This window comes from Lineus longissimus, chromosome 1, assembly GCF_910592395.1.
Source record: "Lineus longissimus chromosome 1, tnLinLong1.2, whole genome shotgun sequence".
In the NCBI taxonomy this organism is placed as follows: Eukaryota; Metazoa; Nemertea; class Pilidiophora; order Heteronemertea; family Lineidae; genus Lineus; species Lineus longissimus.
The window spans coordinates 7,292,386-7,307,404 of NC_088308.1; the positions used below are offsets into that span (position 1 = coordinate 7,292,386).

At 42.0% G+C, this 15,019-nt stretch overlaps 3 protein-coding genes across 4 annotated transcripts; 1 reads left to right on the plus strand and 2 right to left on the minus strand.

The window, feature by feature from the left end:
- Window positions 1–4,174: 4,174 nt before the first annotated feature.
- Window positions 4,175–6,450, minus strand: LOC135496912 (uncharacterized). The gene is made up of 3 exons (XM_064786499.1): window positions 6,088–6,450; window positions 4,779–5,375; window positions 4,175–4,506 (listed from the first exon to the last, which is right to left on the minus strand). The coding sequence occupies exons 1-3, from the start codon at window positions 6,395–6,397 to the stop codon at window positions 4,175–4,177; spliced, it is 1,239 nt and encodes a 412-aa protein (XP_064642569.1). The 5' UTR covers window positions 6,398–6,450.
- A 1,411-nt stretch (window positions 6,451–7,861) lies between these two features.
- Window positions 7,862–11,118, plus strand: LOC135487441 (marginal zone B- and B1-cell-specific protein-like). Of its 2 annotated transcripts, none has more exons than XM_064771090.1 (4): window positions 7,862–8,293; window positions 9,012–9,130; window positions 9,973–10,077; window positions 10,254–11,118. In XM_064771090.1, the coding sequence occupies exons 1-4, from the start codon at window positions 8,027–8,029 to the stop codon at window positions 10,432–10,434; spliced, it is 672 nt and encodes a 223-aa protein (XP_064627160.1). In that variant the 5' UTR covers window positions 7,862–8,026; the 3' UTR covers window positions 10,435–11,118. The 2 variants fall into 2 exon arrangements, with proteins under 2 accessions (XP_064627160.1, XP_064627168.1); XM_064771098.1 differs by having other exon boundaries at window positions 7,862–8,080.
- Window positions 11,119–11,189: 71 nt separating this feature from the next.
- Window positions 11,190–14,832, minus strand: LOC135487433 (renalase-like). Its single transcript, XM_064771077.1, has 7 exons — window positions 14,605–14,832; window positions 14,021–14,123; window positions 13,726–13,874; window positions 12,868–13,044; window positions 12,377–12,550; window positions 11,952–12,121; window positions 11,190–11,741 (listed from the first exon to the last, which is right to left on the minus strand). The coding sequence occupies exons 1-7, from the start codon at window positions 14,762–14,764 to the stop codon at window positions 11,571–11,573; spliced, it is 1,104 nt and encodes a 367-aa protein (XP_064627147.1). The 5' UTR covers window positions 14,765–14,832; the 3' UTR covers window positions 11,190–11,570.
- Between the last annotated feature and the right edge of the window lie 187 nt (window positions 14,833–15,019).

Below are 15,019 nucleotides of genomic sequence, written 5' to 3' on the forward strand. Positions count from 1 at the left end.
TAAAAAAAAGTGTGGGGCAATTTGTCATTAGCCGTATGCAAACACTTCCAAAGCTATATCTATTGCGCCACACACGTTTCTATGTAGCTTTGCCACATTTAATCATGACAATCTGAGGAACAGAGTGAAAATTAGAGCAGTTTTTAAAATTTTTATTGCATCGCAAAAAAATCCCCGAGAGGAGGTTAACTCGAACGATTACATAAAAGGGCTTGAAGATAGATTATTACCCGCTTACACTACTGCAATAACTATACATTTGTATAATTATAAAGTTTCGAATATTACACCAGTTTCTCTGAACATGGATATTTGCAACTCTCGACTATTGGAGCTTCCACTTGTATTGTCTCATTAACATTTCGACCTTAAACTAAATAAACCATTTGAATTCATCAGCATTCACGTCGTCGTCGCCGCCTCCGAAAGACATACTCAAAAATATGATGAGTCATTGTAAGGTGTCGGTGACAGGGTCGAAATTAGCGATAGAACGCATATCGACATCTCCAATGATACAGCATTTGTGATGCAGAAATAGTCTTAGTACCTTTTGGGAACGTTCCAAAAACAAGTACAGTCATTTACCGTCTCTCATGCTGGTGGTTAGGAAACGATAAAAAACTTAATGATCTAAGACATAAATATAGAATTACAATCATAAGACTTGTTATTAATGAATAAGCCAACAAAGCAGTGGGTATTTTCTTAGGCCTGATTGAGTTTATAGAGAGAATATGCTTGAATGTAAGAATCGTGCTGTGCTGAAAACGTGCAATAATATTAATTCTTCTCAGCAGATTTGGCAAGGCCTCAACCTGGTTAACTCCAAGGTCCTCCTGATATCAATTTATAGCAAAATATATAAGCTCACCTTATGAACTTTTGATAGCAGCAATGTTCTAGTCAGCTGTCGTTTTAAGGAACCGACCCTAAAAGATATGTTAACATGATGAAGACTTCTTTCTGCTAATACAAGATATATATGATAAGGAGTTCTTGCTACCTGCAGACTTCGACAGTGGTGTCGTTAAACCCATCCATTTCTCTCCCCAAATACACTGTAGTATCATTGGTCCATCTATTTGAAGAGCTGCGTATGATTGTAATTTGAGCTAGAACATTGTATATATTCTTTAAAATGCATTTTCTTTCATCCATATTCAGGTATCCATGACATATTCCGCCATCTTGCACCACACATCGTAAGGCATTGGAAAAACGTCTCGCGAGACCTGGGTGTAGCCGAGAGCGACATATTTGAGATAGAGGAGGGGAATCCGAAGAGTAAAGTGTCTGAGTTAGCGTACCAGGCCCTGTGTCTTTGGCATGAGAGGGTAGGGAAAGCAGCCACAAAAGCAAGACTGGTACAGACACTCCAGCATCTACAATTGAAGCGGGCAGAAGGTAGGTCCCATCCCTCAGGTTCATATCTCTTGAAAGCTATCAGACTCTTGCTGATAGCACCTGGGCTTAACAGGAGTGTAGCTATCTTTTTCCAGTTAGGGTATTGAATTTATAGTCTTGAAGTTGAAAGTTGCAACCGTGCATATTCAAATCTTATAGGTCAGGTTGCTGAGATCACGTGCACTGTGAAAAAAGGATGAACTGCATACCAAAACCTGGGTATTCCTTGGGTTTCCCTGTCCGGACATGCTCAAGGGGATGTTTCCCCCGGGTACAGATGACGTAATCAAAAAATGTTAACTATCTTCAGTATTTTATTTAAGAGGAGATCCAATCCCTGGTGGTCAAAGAACGTGGTAGAGGTGCTAAAAGAAGGAAAAAGAAATCAAGAACAAGTGTATCCAGCGATAGTACATGTAAGTAGGCCGACGCGCACTCGACTGTATGTTTGGAGTCTTTGGTGACAGTGATATACCGACCAAAACCAAAGGAAAGCAAGAACCATATAAACAGGTTGATGATGGTTGGCCGATAACTAATGAAATGAAGTGTTTTTAAATTTTTTAAAACCTTTAATGGTTTTCGGCCAACACAAAGTATACAAGTATATACCTCCTACAGATGAAGCACAGCTGAAAGACGAGGCTAAACCGGAAGAATGCAAACTGAGTGCGTCACTTCCGACGATTGGAACGGGGCAGCGAATGCAATTGGATGAGACTGGCCATCCTCGTACATGGGCACTTCTCAGCGATAAGAAGCGAACATCGAAGCACAGGGAGCGAGGTAGGCAAAATACAATAATATGTAGGAAATGTATATGTAGTACTATATATCAAATAGGAATATGTCCTCCATACCTTCATTTTGTTGTGGCTGCCGCCCATTCTCGAAGCAGATCAAAGGATATATATATTCTCTCTGCCAACTGGTTCTAGCTTCCATTACACAATGAGGTCGCGGGCGTGGCGCAGGCACGTGATAGTGGCGACGTTCGTGTATTTTATAATACGCGACAGCGCAGGAGTCTCGGTTTCACACGGCACGGGAGGCTTCGACACCTCTTGACCCTGCTTCTGCAACATCGGGCTATGTTATTCTACTAAATAATTGTCTTATTTCTTCTTCTTCGGTCAAGGTGAAGTCAAAGCAACTGTCAAAATAGCAAACATGGAACCAAAATCAACCGTTGAACCTCTTCCCCCTCTATCGCCATCAGCCACGACTGACAGCGGCGACCTCAGTGGCTCTTGGTCCGACACCTATCAGAAGATGGTATTGCACTATTACACTGCCGTAGTCAAGAATCAAGAGGACCACATCAAGGCGCTATCAGACTTGTTAAACTTCAAAGATTTCTTTATAAAGTATCTCATGATCGGCAGCATCAAAATTGTGATGATCTGTAAGACTTTAAAGGCGCTAGCACGATTGAGAGTGTATTACGAAACCGGCCACCTATTGTCGAGGTGTGAACAAGCTTTCGTGACTGCGGATGTGTTGGATAAAACTGGGATTGGGAAGATTGAACTTTCGTTGGACATCCCGGAGAGCGAGTTCGATGAGTGCCATGCTGGACTGATGGAGTTGGTCGGGGACAATAGTGGTTACGTCAGCGTTGGCGAAGACGAAGATGAGGCCTATCTTAACTTCGCTTGCTTTCTAGGTAGGTTGTGTTGTTAATAGGAAGGTTAAGCTACGCCACAGGTGTTGGGTCCACCCACATTTCAGTTCAATAGCCTAAATAAATATGATCTCAAGGGTCAAATTAACTCGCCCTGGTCTATAAATCGACTTGGCAGCCGGCAGCTAAGCAAAATGCGTTGGTCCAATATCAACCCACGCTCTTGGTTCTCAATGTAATGTTTTTATTTTTAGATGCGCATGACGAGTCTTCATCAAAATCACAGAACCTGTACGTCTGGAAAGGTGCCCACGTGACTCTAGGGGACAGTATAGACAGCCTTCGTTCACAGGTCCGCATCATCGAGGACAGCGTCTTAGAAACCATGGAAGGTTTGAACTCCGTTAAACCATTTTATTCATCGAAAATAAAGGATATGCATGAGGTGAAGAGCTATATTGGACTGCTGAAGGAGAGGGGGTTGGGTGGTAGCGTAGCTTTAGAGACTCTGGAGAGGTTCCCAGCAACAGTGAAAACCGCAAGTGAAATTATGCATGAAATAAGGAGACAGTTACGTGAGATGCGAGACTCTCGCGATCTATCGGAGTTCGATCACGTGATAGAGTTGGAGGATAACATGCAAGCTCTGACTGACATATTGTTGCCGACGTATGATTTCTCGCATTTAAAACTTGATTTTAAGACCACTGTCCCGGTCCTGAACCGATTTGCTTATCAGGGAATGTTTAGTTATCTTCCAGTGATGCTCAGTAAGCTTAGTACTGTGCATCAACAAGTTGGGGAACTTTTGTCGGCCATTTTGTTTCGTTGACATAAACATCCTGCTTCGGATGAGATGGACCTATAATGCAATATAAACGCATTTTTGAGTTGAGTGAACGACTTGGGCACATGTGTCATGAGTGTCCGACTTGAGCCGTGTGATGTGAGATCTTGAGATTACGTCCCGTAAGTGGGACTGTTTTCAGGCAAACGCCTTGTAAAGTGTACAAATAACTGTGAGTGAATTAAAAAAAACCCATCAACAACCACCTTAGGTTGAAACCTTTTTTATTGATGATTGTAAGTACAGCTTAAAATGTTTTGAATTAAAGAAGGCAGATTCCATTCATATATCGGGGTTTAGGATACATTTCTGGCACTCGTCTTCAGGACTGCTGAACAGAAAACATCATATCCCTTTCCTCTAGCTTGCCGACACCATCGGGGTCCCTGGCCGAGGATCTTGCCAGTCTTGGTGTAGCCACAAGCTCCTCTCCTTTGGATTGGTAGGTAACCTTTTCCATTACTGGCCCAGCCGCAGGTGCACGACTCAAGTCTGGAGCGCCTCCACTCGCGGTGGATCTCCGCGGTACTCGCGACTGCTAACCCGAGCTCCTTGCAGGCGGATGCAGCTTGATTCAGCGACAACAACTTACCGGGCCCAGCGACGGCAGTGAACCGGAACACCCGGTCTGAAATATAAGATTTAATATAGGTTTTGCTGGCAAATCTGTGGATGTGAGAGACAAAAAACCGAATGTTCTAAACTGATATCCGAATGGGGACAAAATGGAGTCTAAATCATACAAGAAAGGCTAGTAGGCTTTAAACTACATATAGCTTAGTTCATACCTTTCGACGTCTTTAAAATCTAAATCAAGATGAAATCAACCTAGTAGCTTCAAAAATGAGCTATGTGTACCGAGCTGGTTGTCAAGGAAAATTTTGCAGATGTGCGTCTTACCTTGATATTTAACTTCCCGGCATATTTTGCTCACGAGTGCCTTGTGCGTCCACTTCCGGTAGGTCCGGATGACAGAGTACATGTATCTCCCCCTTCTGGGCGCCACTCCATTTAGCAGTTGTGTGTCGACCTTCTCTCTCCTTTCAGCCAAAGCTAGGTAAAAAAATTCAATGTTCGTCGAATTTCTGGCCTTGTTTGCTTCCTTTACTGTTGAAGCCTTGTCAAGATTCTTTGCATTGCCGATGACGACCACCATCTTACGTGCGCCGCGGCGATGTCCATACCGCCGCTGGAAAGCATACTGTCTCACGTAACGGATGCCATTCTTTAGACTGAACCTATTTCCCTTGGATACCATTATTTTCTTGTTTAGTTTCGTCTTCGTGCTGAACCATTTCAGGGCTTTGGGGTATCGGCCGTAAACGATGACCGATACACGGACCGCCTTTTTTAGGGTACGAAGGCAGTTCGCCTCAAATGATGACATCACCGATTTCATCAGTTGGAGTTGTTTCGGCGTCACAGAGGTATCAATCAAAAATGCAAGGTCCACGGATCGTTTTATCAGCTGTATGCGTGGGGGCGGGCGACGGCAACCTGAAGATTTAAGAACAAAATGATATAACACAGTGCCTGGTTCTTCAAAAGAAATTTTGTCACCAACGCTGGCGTTTACTTATAACTTGGCGTTACAGATGTATCTCCTTTAGTTCGACGCTATTCAATTTAGTTGCAGTTGACATAACGGGGTGTATTCACCTCTTTTCCTCTTCTTTCTTGGAGCCAGACACAGAAATTTTGAGAATCGCAAAAAATAAAGAGGCGCGGAAATTTGACATTTAACAGTTTAACAAAAAAACACCGAGGCCAGGTGAATTTTTTTACCGCGGCGGCGACTAAAGCGGAAAACGCTCTTAGTGGAATCAGTCCTTATTGCTTTGCGGAGGTTCATGTCTGGAATAGACTACACCTCTGACGCCTTGTTTACCATTTCTCATCGGACAACTAGAACCGAAAGACTCGACTCGACTCACCAAATTCTGAATTTTGCCCCATTTTATATTGTGGATAGTTTGCGACGACCAGCAAGACGAGATGGCGTTGACCACATTTAAGGCTGGTCTTTCCAAACTCAGAAAAAATACATTGTTGATTCCTTTTTATTTTAACTAGACCCCTATTTTTTAGAAATTGCTACAAAGTTTTCTTTCGACGAGTTGTTGTCCGGACAACTTTGGCTGGCAATTTTCAACAATGATGGAGTATATTGAAGACTGACACGTCATGAATATTCTTTATGTTTTCTTACCTCTCTTGCATTTTTTGTAGACGCCTTTCAAATATACCACAGTCGCAGTTGCCAACTTTAGGTCAATGCTTTCATTAATGCGCAAGGGCCGCCTTAATTGCTGAAGAACAGTAAAATACTTGGACGTCCTGCTGCAGCTTGGACATTCTCTGCAGATAATCTTCTCCAGCGTCTCGATTTGGAAGAGCAGACGATATAGCCGAGTCGTCTGCAGACAGTGGCGGTTCGAAGCATGAGCATCTACTCCTTTCGGCTGGATAAGACAACCCAGAGCCAAGGCAGACAAGAGAAAAACTACTAAAGACGACATTTTCTCAGGGTAAATCTAGGTAATACCGCTGTGATTGAACTAGCACTTCATCAAACGCGCTGGTACACTATCGGTCCGATGATGTCCGGAATGTCGGGAAGGAAGGGTTTTATAAGGAACGCAACGATCGGGCTATCGGTTGATGTGGACTCAGCTTGAGTCCGAAAAGATGTTGTCCAGGCGAGTCAAGATGATAGTGACGGATCGAGGTGGGAACATTTGTTTGTACTTCGCGAGACAGCGTCCAGGCAGTCGCACGAATCAACATGACGGCGACGGGTAAAACAGACATGCTGTATTTGTTCAACACTTGATAGATGCACAACGTGAGAATCCGAAGCTATACCAAGCGTCGCGGCCGCAAAATCACCATCTTGTTTTAACATACTCCGCCTTTCGATATTTTTGTAATGACGAAGTAGTGAAAAAAACCCAGAATCTCAGGACGTAAAATTACTTGGCGTACTGTTTGTCATGTTTGTCCCGTTCACACCGCAAACAACCTGACCAAGCAGCGCTGGATGCGGTCATACATGTAGTACCCCTTCTTGACCCTCAATGTATTGACATTGCTCAGCTTCCATAACGCGCGTCAATTGGCGCAGGTAATACCGCTTGAAGTTCAATATATTTTTTTTACTGATCTCTCGCTTTATCATGTTAAACTGAAAATCATTCGGGGGGCCAACATCAAAATTGTGGTACAATGATATACAATCATGTACGTTGAACGGATATTAAGGGAGCCTGTACATGTAGAAGCTGGGGCTGCTTAGTTATCCAATACTTTTATGCAGTGGAACGACCTCCCTTAGCGGACACCTTTCTATTAAGGACAACCTCTCTAAAGGAGACGTACATAGTTTTGGTCCCAAATTGGTGGTTTCAATTCAATTCAACCTCCATAATCAGGACACCTTTTTATCAAGGACAGCACTTGTCAGTCCCGAGGGTGTCCATAATAGAGAGGTTCTGTGACTCTTTATTGCTGATTTCTGATTTCTAAGTCTTCAAGCCTTACCATCTGCATCAGTGTATCAATAAATGCTATTCGACGCTATAATTGTATTTTTACTGAATCAACAGGGCCTACCTCAATCTTATAGATCAGTGTTCCTGCACAGATGATTAAAGACATGTCATCAGTTTTAAGCCTAATGTTTTTGTGCATGATTACAACGCAATAGGCCCACATGCACGTTAGGGATATTCATCTCACTTTCATCGTTCGATTATCATATTACCAGCCCAGTGAAGAAGCAGAGCCACATCTAACCTTTTTGTCCACTGGTCTGGGTACGCTCCAGGGGCAGACCATTGTGACATCCTAATTGGATCTCGTTAATAGGGCGAGAGAAGGAGGCACATCCACTGTACACCACCCTTTCTTTTTGGGACATCATGTATACACACACGACTGATATCTAATAGTTTCACAAACTAACACTAGGTGGCCAAACACCTTTGAAACGGACGTGGCTATCTGCTATTAGATCTAGTGATGCCTGTCGATTATCTCTCCAATCAGAGCCAATCGCGTGGAGTTGAACAACATTTTGTTACATTTTTAATCGATTGAAAACCTCAAGCCTCTAGCGACACTACTGGTGTTGAAATTTCATCGCAAACATGGCCAGGAATGCTAACATTTTGATAGGAAGTGTGTTGTGTGTTTTGTGTTTGGTAAGAGCCCTGTTCGCTCAGATTGATAGCATAGATCCAGGTGCGGATGGTGGACCGGAGATGATGCAGGGTGGGCCTCAGATGCAATCTGACCCGGGCGGGCAGTCTGGGAAGCTGAGCTTTAAACCACCGGACCTGAGTGATGAGGAGTCCCACAGCCCTTTCATGCCGGACAGTCTCAGATGTGACGGATGCAGGGCTGTCACATTTCAGGTAATTCAATTACTAGGCCCCTTATAGTGGTTCTGTGTGATGTGTAGGCCTAGGCTAAATCATGTCACCCAGGGATTTGCGGGGGGGGGGGGTCTGACAGTGAGTTGTTTTGCTGGCACAGCATTAGCCAGATACTGTTTATATCTATCTAACTTCTTCCATGTTGTTAAACCTTTAAATATAAGTGGATTTCTGTAGATGTCTTCTCATTTGACATAAGCCTATCATGATGCAGGAATGTCTATGTGACCAGGGTGGGATATCAATCTAGTTTTATATATATAGTAATAATAATATCATGGTTCCGTCACCATCTCACCTCCAACTAACTCCACTATTGATCCCCACTATATACCAGTACATAGATTTGCTCAATGTACCATTTTTACATCAAGAGTTTTTATGCTCTACTGGGATATTCTGTTGTGTGACACAAGCACATTGGTTGCCATGGTTTCCATGAAACAACTATATAGATTGGTGTAAATGGTTTTGCAGTCTGCTTGAAGAGAACAACTCATATAAAAACACATTGTAGAATGTCTCATGAAATCTGGGAGTTAGATGGTTAAGGTGGCAGTAAGATTCACTATTTGGTATGTGAGAGTAAAAATAAATATATGTCCTGCCCACTAAACTGAGTACAGATAGTAGACTATGTAATTTGAAAATGTTCTCTAATTTGGTGCTTTTAACAGTGCTGATATTTCCCTTTCAGCTGTTCTCAGCCCTAAGAAAAGCTTATGTGCAAAATTCAAAGTTAAAAGGGAATCTGCCAGAGTCAATAATCATGGATGTATTTGATGGTGTCTGTCATGGAAAAGGTGTTTTTGACACGTAAGTTGAAAAGCAGTAGCTGAGAAACAGGGAGGAGTTACTCACTGGATGTTGTGCCTTTGAAGGCTGTTAACTTGGGGTTCATTTGGACAAAAAACTTCAGACATTTGGCCCGAATTAGGAGCATTCTGGGCACTGTTGGCCTGGAAGGTTCTTTTCACTTCGATATTTCATCTCTATACAATTCCATAACTTTTCTGTGCTTCAGGGTAGGGATAAATAATCCAACCTCTATGACTATTTCAAACATTTGATACGACAGTTTAACACATCTCCTGAGCAAATACCTGTTGGCATATTTCATGTTTGCAGGTCTAATCCAAAGATATCATTATATCGTATGTTTGTATTTTGCATGAGTTTCATTCAACAGTGGCTTTATTGATAGGAATAGATTTCAATTGGTCTTAGTCTAATCTGGTACACAATGGCACATAGTTTTGTCTTGTTATTCTGAAAGAAGACATTATTTCATTAAAGGTGGACAGCCACAAAATTAGCATGACAGTATGTTAAAGGGGAACAGCCCCAGGAATTTAAAGCAGCAGGAAACCACTGAATTGTGGACTCGCTACCAAAATTTGATGCTTTTCTTTCACGAAGCGTCTTCAGTAAACTTGGGCAGGTTCAAGCAGGACACACTCTCTATCAAGGTTAGGTCTCAAGTTAGTTGTTGCCATTAAATTCGATCTCTCTAATCAGGACACCACCCTATTAACAAGTATAGATTACTTGCCTATAAGGACAGTACTTGCTAGTCCTGAGGGTGTCCAAGGAGTGTCCTTAGTATGTAGGTTTTACTGTACTTTTGAATTTCAATCATATAAACCTTGCTCTTTCAGGTATGGTATTCGGGAGATAAACAATGTGAAACGATTGATAGGAGCTGGTCTTCCCGAGGCTAATGAACCTGGCATGATGCAGGGTGGAGGGAAATGGCCTAGCAGGTGGGTTCTTTGTTTGTTTACGCTTGGGTTGAGAAAGTAACGTCACGATGAGGAATCCCATGTACGAATTAGCGGAGATAGAAAGTTGTAAAAAAAAAAGGCTTCATCATAAAGATTGTAAGATATATATGAATAATTTCTAAGGCATTACATGAATTATAAATATCTTGTTTCAGGTTACATGATATGTGCGATCAGTTTGTAGGAGACCTAGAGGAGGAAAATATCTATGCAGTGTTTAAAAAGAGGCCAGAGGATATACAGAACTTTGAGAACTATCTGTGTAGAGGACCTGAAACAGGCCTACGCGGTGCATGCTCAAAACTGGAGGGAAAACGCGCAAAGGTGGAACTTTAATAGCGTCGGATAACTATCCATTCCAAACGAGCGAAGGTGGAACTTTAATAGAGAAATGTCACTATCCATTCCAGAGAACATTCCATTTGCATTATATTTTTTGGCCATTTCAATTGATAGTGTTTCGCACTGGACTATATGACAGAGTTAACCCTTTAAGGCCAAATGTGGTTGACAGTTTATGCCGAGGCTATCGATATTGTTCACCTGAAGTTGTCAAATTGTGTTGTGTGCCATCAGTCGTAGAAAATATTATTTTGACTTTTGCGTGCAGAATTGTTAAGTGTACAAGTCAGCGTGGTGCTAATAGTAACTCCTGTCTCACCCGGTAGAGAAGTTGCACTGAAGATGGTAGATTAAATTTGCTGGCGTTTAAATTTTGCGGTCCAATGAGTGGGATCGCTAAATAACAAGCGCAAAATGCATCTACATCCATAATTATGCATTACGGCTCCAGTAATTCTGTAAAATAGACACAAGCAATGAAACGCATGGCAAATATTTCCAGATTACAGTAGGTCAGAGACATTGTCGGACTAATAGTGATCAAAGAATTTCACAGCTGCCATCAGCACCAATCTGTGACTGTTCAGAGATCTCTTTACTGTGCCTTGCAGCCATTTTTACATATTGTATGACATTGTTGTTGGTAAGCTTATTTAGTAAAGAAATGTTTATGCCTAACACTGCTTTCTTAGTTATTTGGATTGAACACAACGTATACAGCAAAAGAAGGAAAAATATTTTGTGGCAGTTTTTGTCGTACCCATCATTTGGGAAGGAAAAACAATATCACTATTGGTACACACGGTTTTACCAGATAGCCAGGGTATAAGAGTCTGGTAGGTAATCGCCAGTTCCAAAACACTGATACTCCTATCTCCATCTGAACTTCTCTGAACTTCTATCAAAAAGCAAGTTGCATAGTTTTTTCTTCAAATGAGTACATGTATATTCATTTGAAGAAACAGTTGGCGACAAAGCTCAACCTTTTATAAAATTATCATAGTCTGTAACACACAAATCACCACAACAAATGATTAGTCTCTAACATTTAAGGTCGTATTACTATCAACATGCAGACATGGTGGTATATATTTTTCATCCCACCTAACATTGTACATGTAAACATAATCCTATAAGTTTCCTGCTAGATATCCATGATTCAGAATAACATCTGCAGTCTTTTTTGCCGATACTAAACAAGCGTCTAAGTTTGAATGTATAAAACTGTCTCCGGCAAGGACTAGAAGTGGACTGTCCTGTAGGACTACACAGCCAGGACTTCCTTCATAGCCTTTATATACCTGTAAAATAAGAAACAAGAACCGTTTCACTTGAATTGAATGTTGGCGATTCATCACGTCAATAACTACACTCCTTCTGTAACATAATACATAAGGGTGATGCACTATGAGAACCTCTACCTGTGTGGTCATGGTGGTGATCAAGAAGTGAATGTCAGGCTAACTATAGTTGGCTGCCTCGTGTCTAACTACCAGTATCTTAATACTGACCTGAGAATATCTCCACTTCTGACACTTAGTTTCTGTAGGCTGTGGTAAGTCTGGTATTAATTTCCTGAGATGATCCATGATTATTGGTTGAACCGCCTCCTTGTCCTCCTCAAGATGTTTAAGACCGAAAGGCACGCTTGTGTGCACGCACAAGGAATGACCAACTCCATCTAGAAAACAGACCCAAACTTGAAATTGTTTCCAAAAAAGATTCGCATGCAATGACGAGCACAAAATGAGCCAGGGTTAATTGTTTCTGAAGGCAGTGACAAAACTATTTAAGATGTCGGAGCCTGAATTAAAATCTCCTTGAAATACAACAAAGTTTATCATTCTGTGCAAGCCTGAGCCTTGTGACAGGAGCCTGTATGATGTGACATCAATGAGGTCCTCCCAAATGATATTGGGTGGTGCCCACTTCTCACCTTTCCCTCTCTTCCTATCGTCTATAGAGACAAACCTAATACATGGATCATCCCAGAAATATTTGGCTGCCCAGGTGACACTGATCTTGGCTTCGGGTGGGAAATATAAACCAAGTGCATATCGACTAGAGTAGGCCACCTTGGCGAGTTTCTCTTTGATTTCTTTCTTTTCATCTGGAATGAAAACAATTACTCTTGAAAAATAAACTTTCTAAAAAGTCGCAATGCGATAGCCAGCCAATGGGACGTCGTCACCCAGGAATGATGATGTCATGCCTACATGTCTTGCAAACTTGAAAGTATAACAATACTTCTTGACATGTACCCGGATGATTGTACTGTGTGGACAAAAGTTAGTTGCTGAGGACTTCAGTGTGAGCATAATACATTTCTGTTTCTCTTGTTTCGCATAAATCACAATCGTCAGTCCACATTTAAGGCTTATCAATGCGGTGGCATCTAGAACATGTTGATGGAGAAATTGAAATTACCTAACATATTTTGTATATTCCCCTTCAGTTGCAATATCTGGGGTACAGGAATAGTGAGTAGAACTGCATCAAAGCTCTTGATCTCATCTGGTTTATCTAGTGTTTTTACTTGCCAGTAGGTACCAAATGGATCCAGGTCAATGGAGGAGACATGAGTGGAGAATGAAACATCAGCATCTGAAATCGCAAACGCATTTGCATCAGAAGAAAAGACGAGGGTAAAAGAATTTGCTCCATGACGCAGATATTTTACAGGGTTGGGCCTGCTGAGCAGCAAATGCACAGGCTCATTTTTGTGGTTCTGCTGTTGAAGGTATTCTGATCCCATATCTCTTTCTAAAGAGACACTTGATAAAGAAATCAAGGGCCCACTTTTAGAAAGCACTTTCGCTCATAACATCCTGTTGACATGATATTACATGTGCATTGATGAACATGAAACAACAGGTCAGCATGATGTTAAAGGGCAACTCGTGTCAAATTTCACCATATAACGTTTTAGCTGTTTTTGACAAATGACTACGTCACTTTCTCATAAATCAGTAAAGTTTTCGAATCGAAATGCACATTTTCTAGAAATTGATGGTTTAATCCCGCCCGGACAGCTCGCTTTGATGCCATTTTCGTTGATGACGTCACAACATGAACATTTTCGCGGTTGCGGTGGTTTACATTCAGCGATTTTATAATAAATCTAATCCAAAATGGAAAATTTGAGCTTTACATTTGTGATCAACATTTGAAAACGGACGTATTTCCGCAAAGTTGTAAATCACATCATAGTATCACTTTAAGAGCTAACATGCTTTCTAACAACCAGGCCCTGGCCTTGCCTAAATGATTACTCCCGGTACGTACCAGATTGTTTTAAGAAATGTTTCGGGATCGCTCCAATGCCACCAGGAGCAGTATAGTTGAGTGTTCCATCAGGCATTAGGTTATTGTCGCCCTCTATGACTCCTGTCAGGGGTTGCAGGACGCCACTTGACAGCAACTCTTCATGGAAGCTGAAAAGCAAGAGAGTGGGGTTGCTTTATTCATGCGCAGGATCAACTCAGGACTACATAACAATACCACATAGACAGCCTCCTTCAAAGGAAGCCCTTGGCCTTGGACACTTTAGTAGGGATATAATTTGTGAGCACATGCTTACCTCTTATTGATTTGTGCATAGTTAGGTCTCACACTTATGTACTGAGCGCCTAGGTCTACTGTCTGCTGGTTTGTACTACTTCTGCTGGTGTTCATGCGCCCACCTGAAATTGGTACACATGTAGTGAAATTTGAGGTCAAGGGGTGCTGTCGTAAGGGGCTTGAAATTTTTTTCGTGGAAATGGATGTGCATACTCGGCCCCTTCCAATGAGTCCCCTCCACAGTCTTGGGCAAATCACTTATCAATGATTGCTGGTCGGCATGATGGCCCGCCTTAATGAAACCAACACACACAATCGTGCAAGTTGATAACTGGTATCTATTGTTGGTTCTGGTGTGTAAGACCGAGAGGAGTCGAGCCATTTCTTTGTTAGTCTGTGTTGATTTTTATTTGGATTCTTGGTTCCATATACCAGACAACACTACTGTCTAAAACCAATATAAAATCGGATTAACTTCCCGCAGTGGTCATTATTGTACCTGGGATGCACCTTCTAGAACAACATTCATTGCCACAAAACCAGGAAGACGATCATAAGGTCATTGTAACAACAGAATAGAGAAGAAACAATGTAGACCCTTACCAGTTCCTCTCGATTTCTCAAAGATCGTGACATTGAATTTCTGGGGGTCAGTTTGAGTTTTCTGCAATAAAGAGGCTGAAGCTGCCCCCGTTACCCCACAGCCTACGATCAAAATCTTCTTCACCATGTTGACTGATAGATGACCTTTTGCAATAGACATAATGCGACAGTGATTACATCGATATTTGAGTGTCTAAGTGCAGGGATATCCCGGTAAAAAAATCTGTATTGGAACTCTCTTGTCGGAGGAGGTAGATTCGAACGTAAATAAATGCACGTGTTGAAGCAGACGACACTTCATCAACGGACAAAGTCACAACCATGACGACAGTCTGACAGTGATCATTAGTGGTGGTAATTGCTGGGGTGAGGGGGGGGGGGGGGGTGGACTCTTTGTGTATTGGTCTGCATCGTT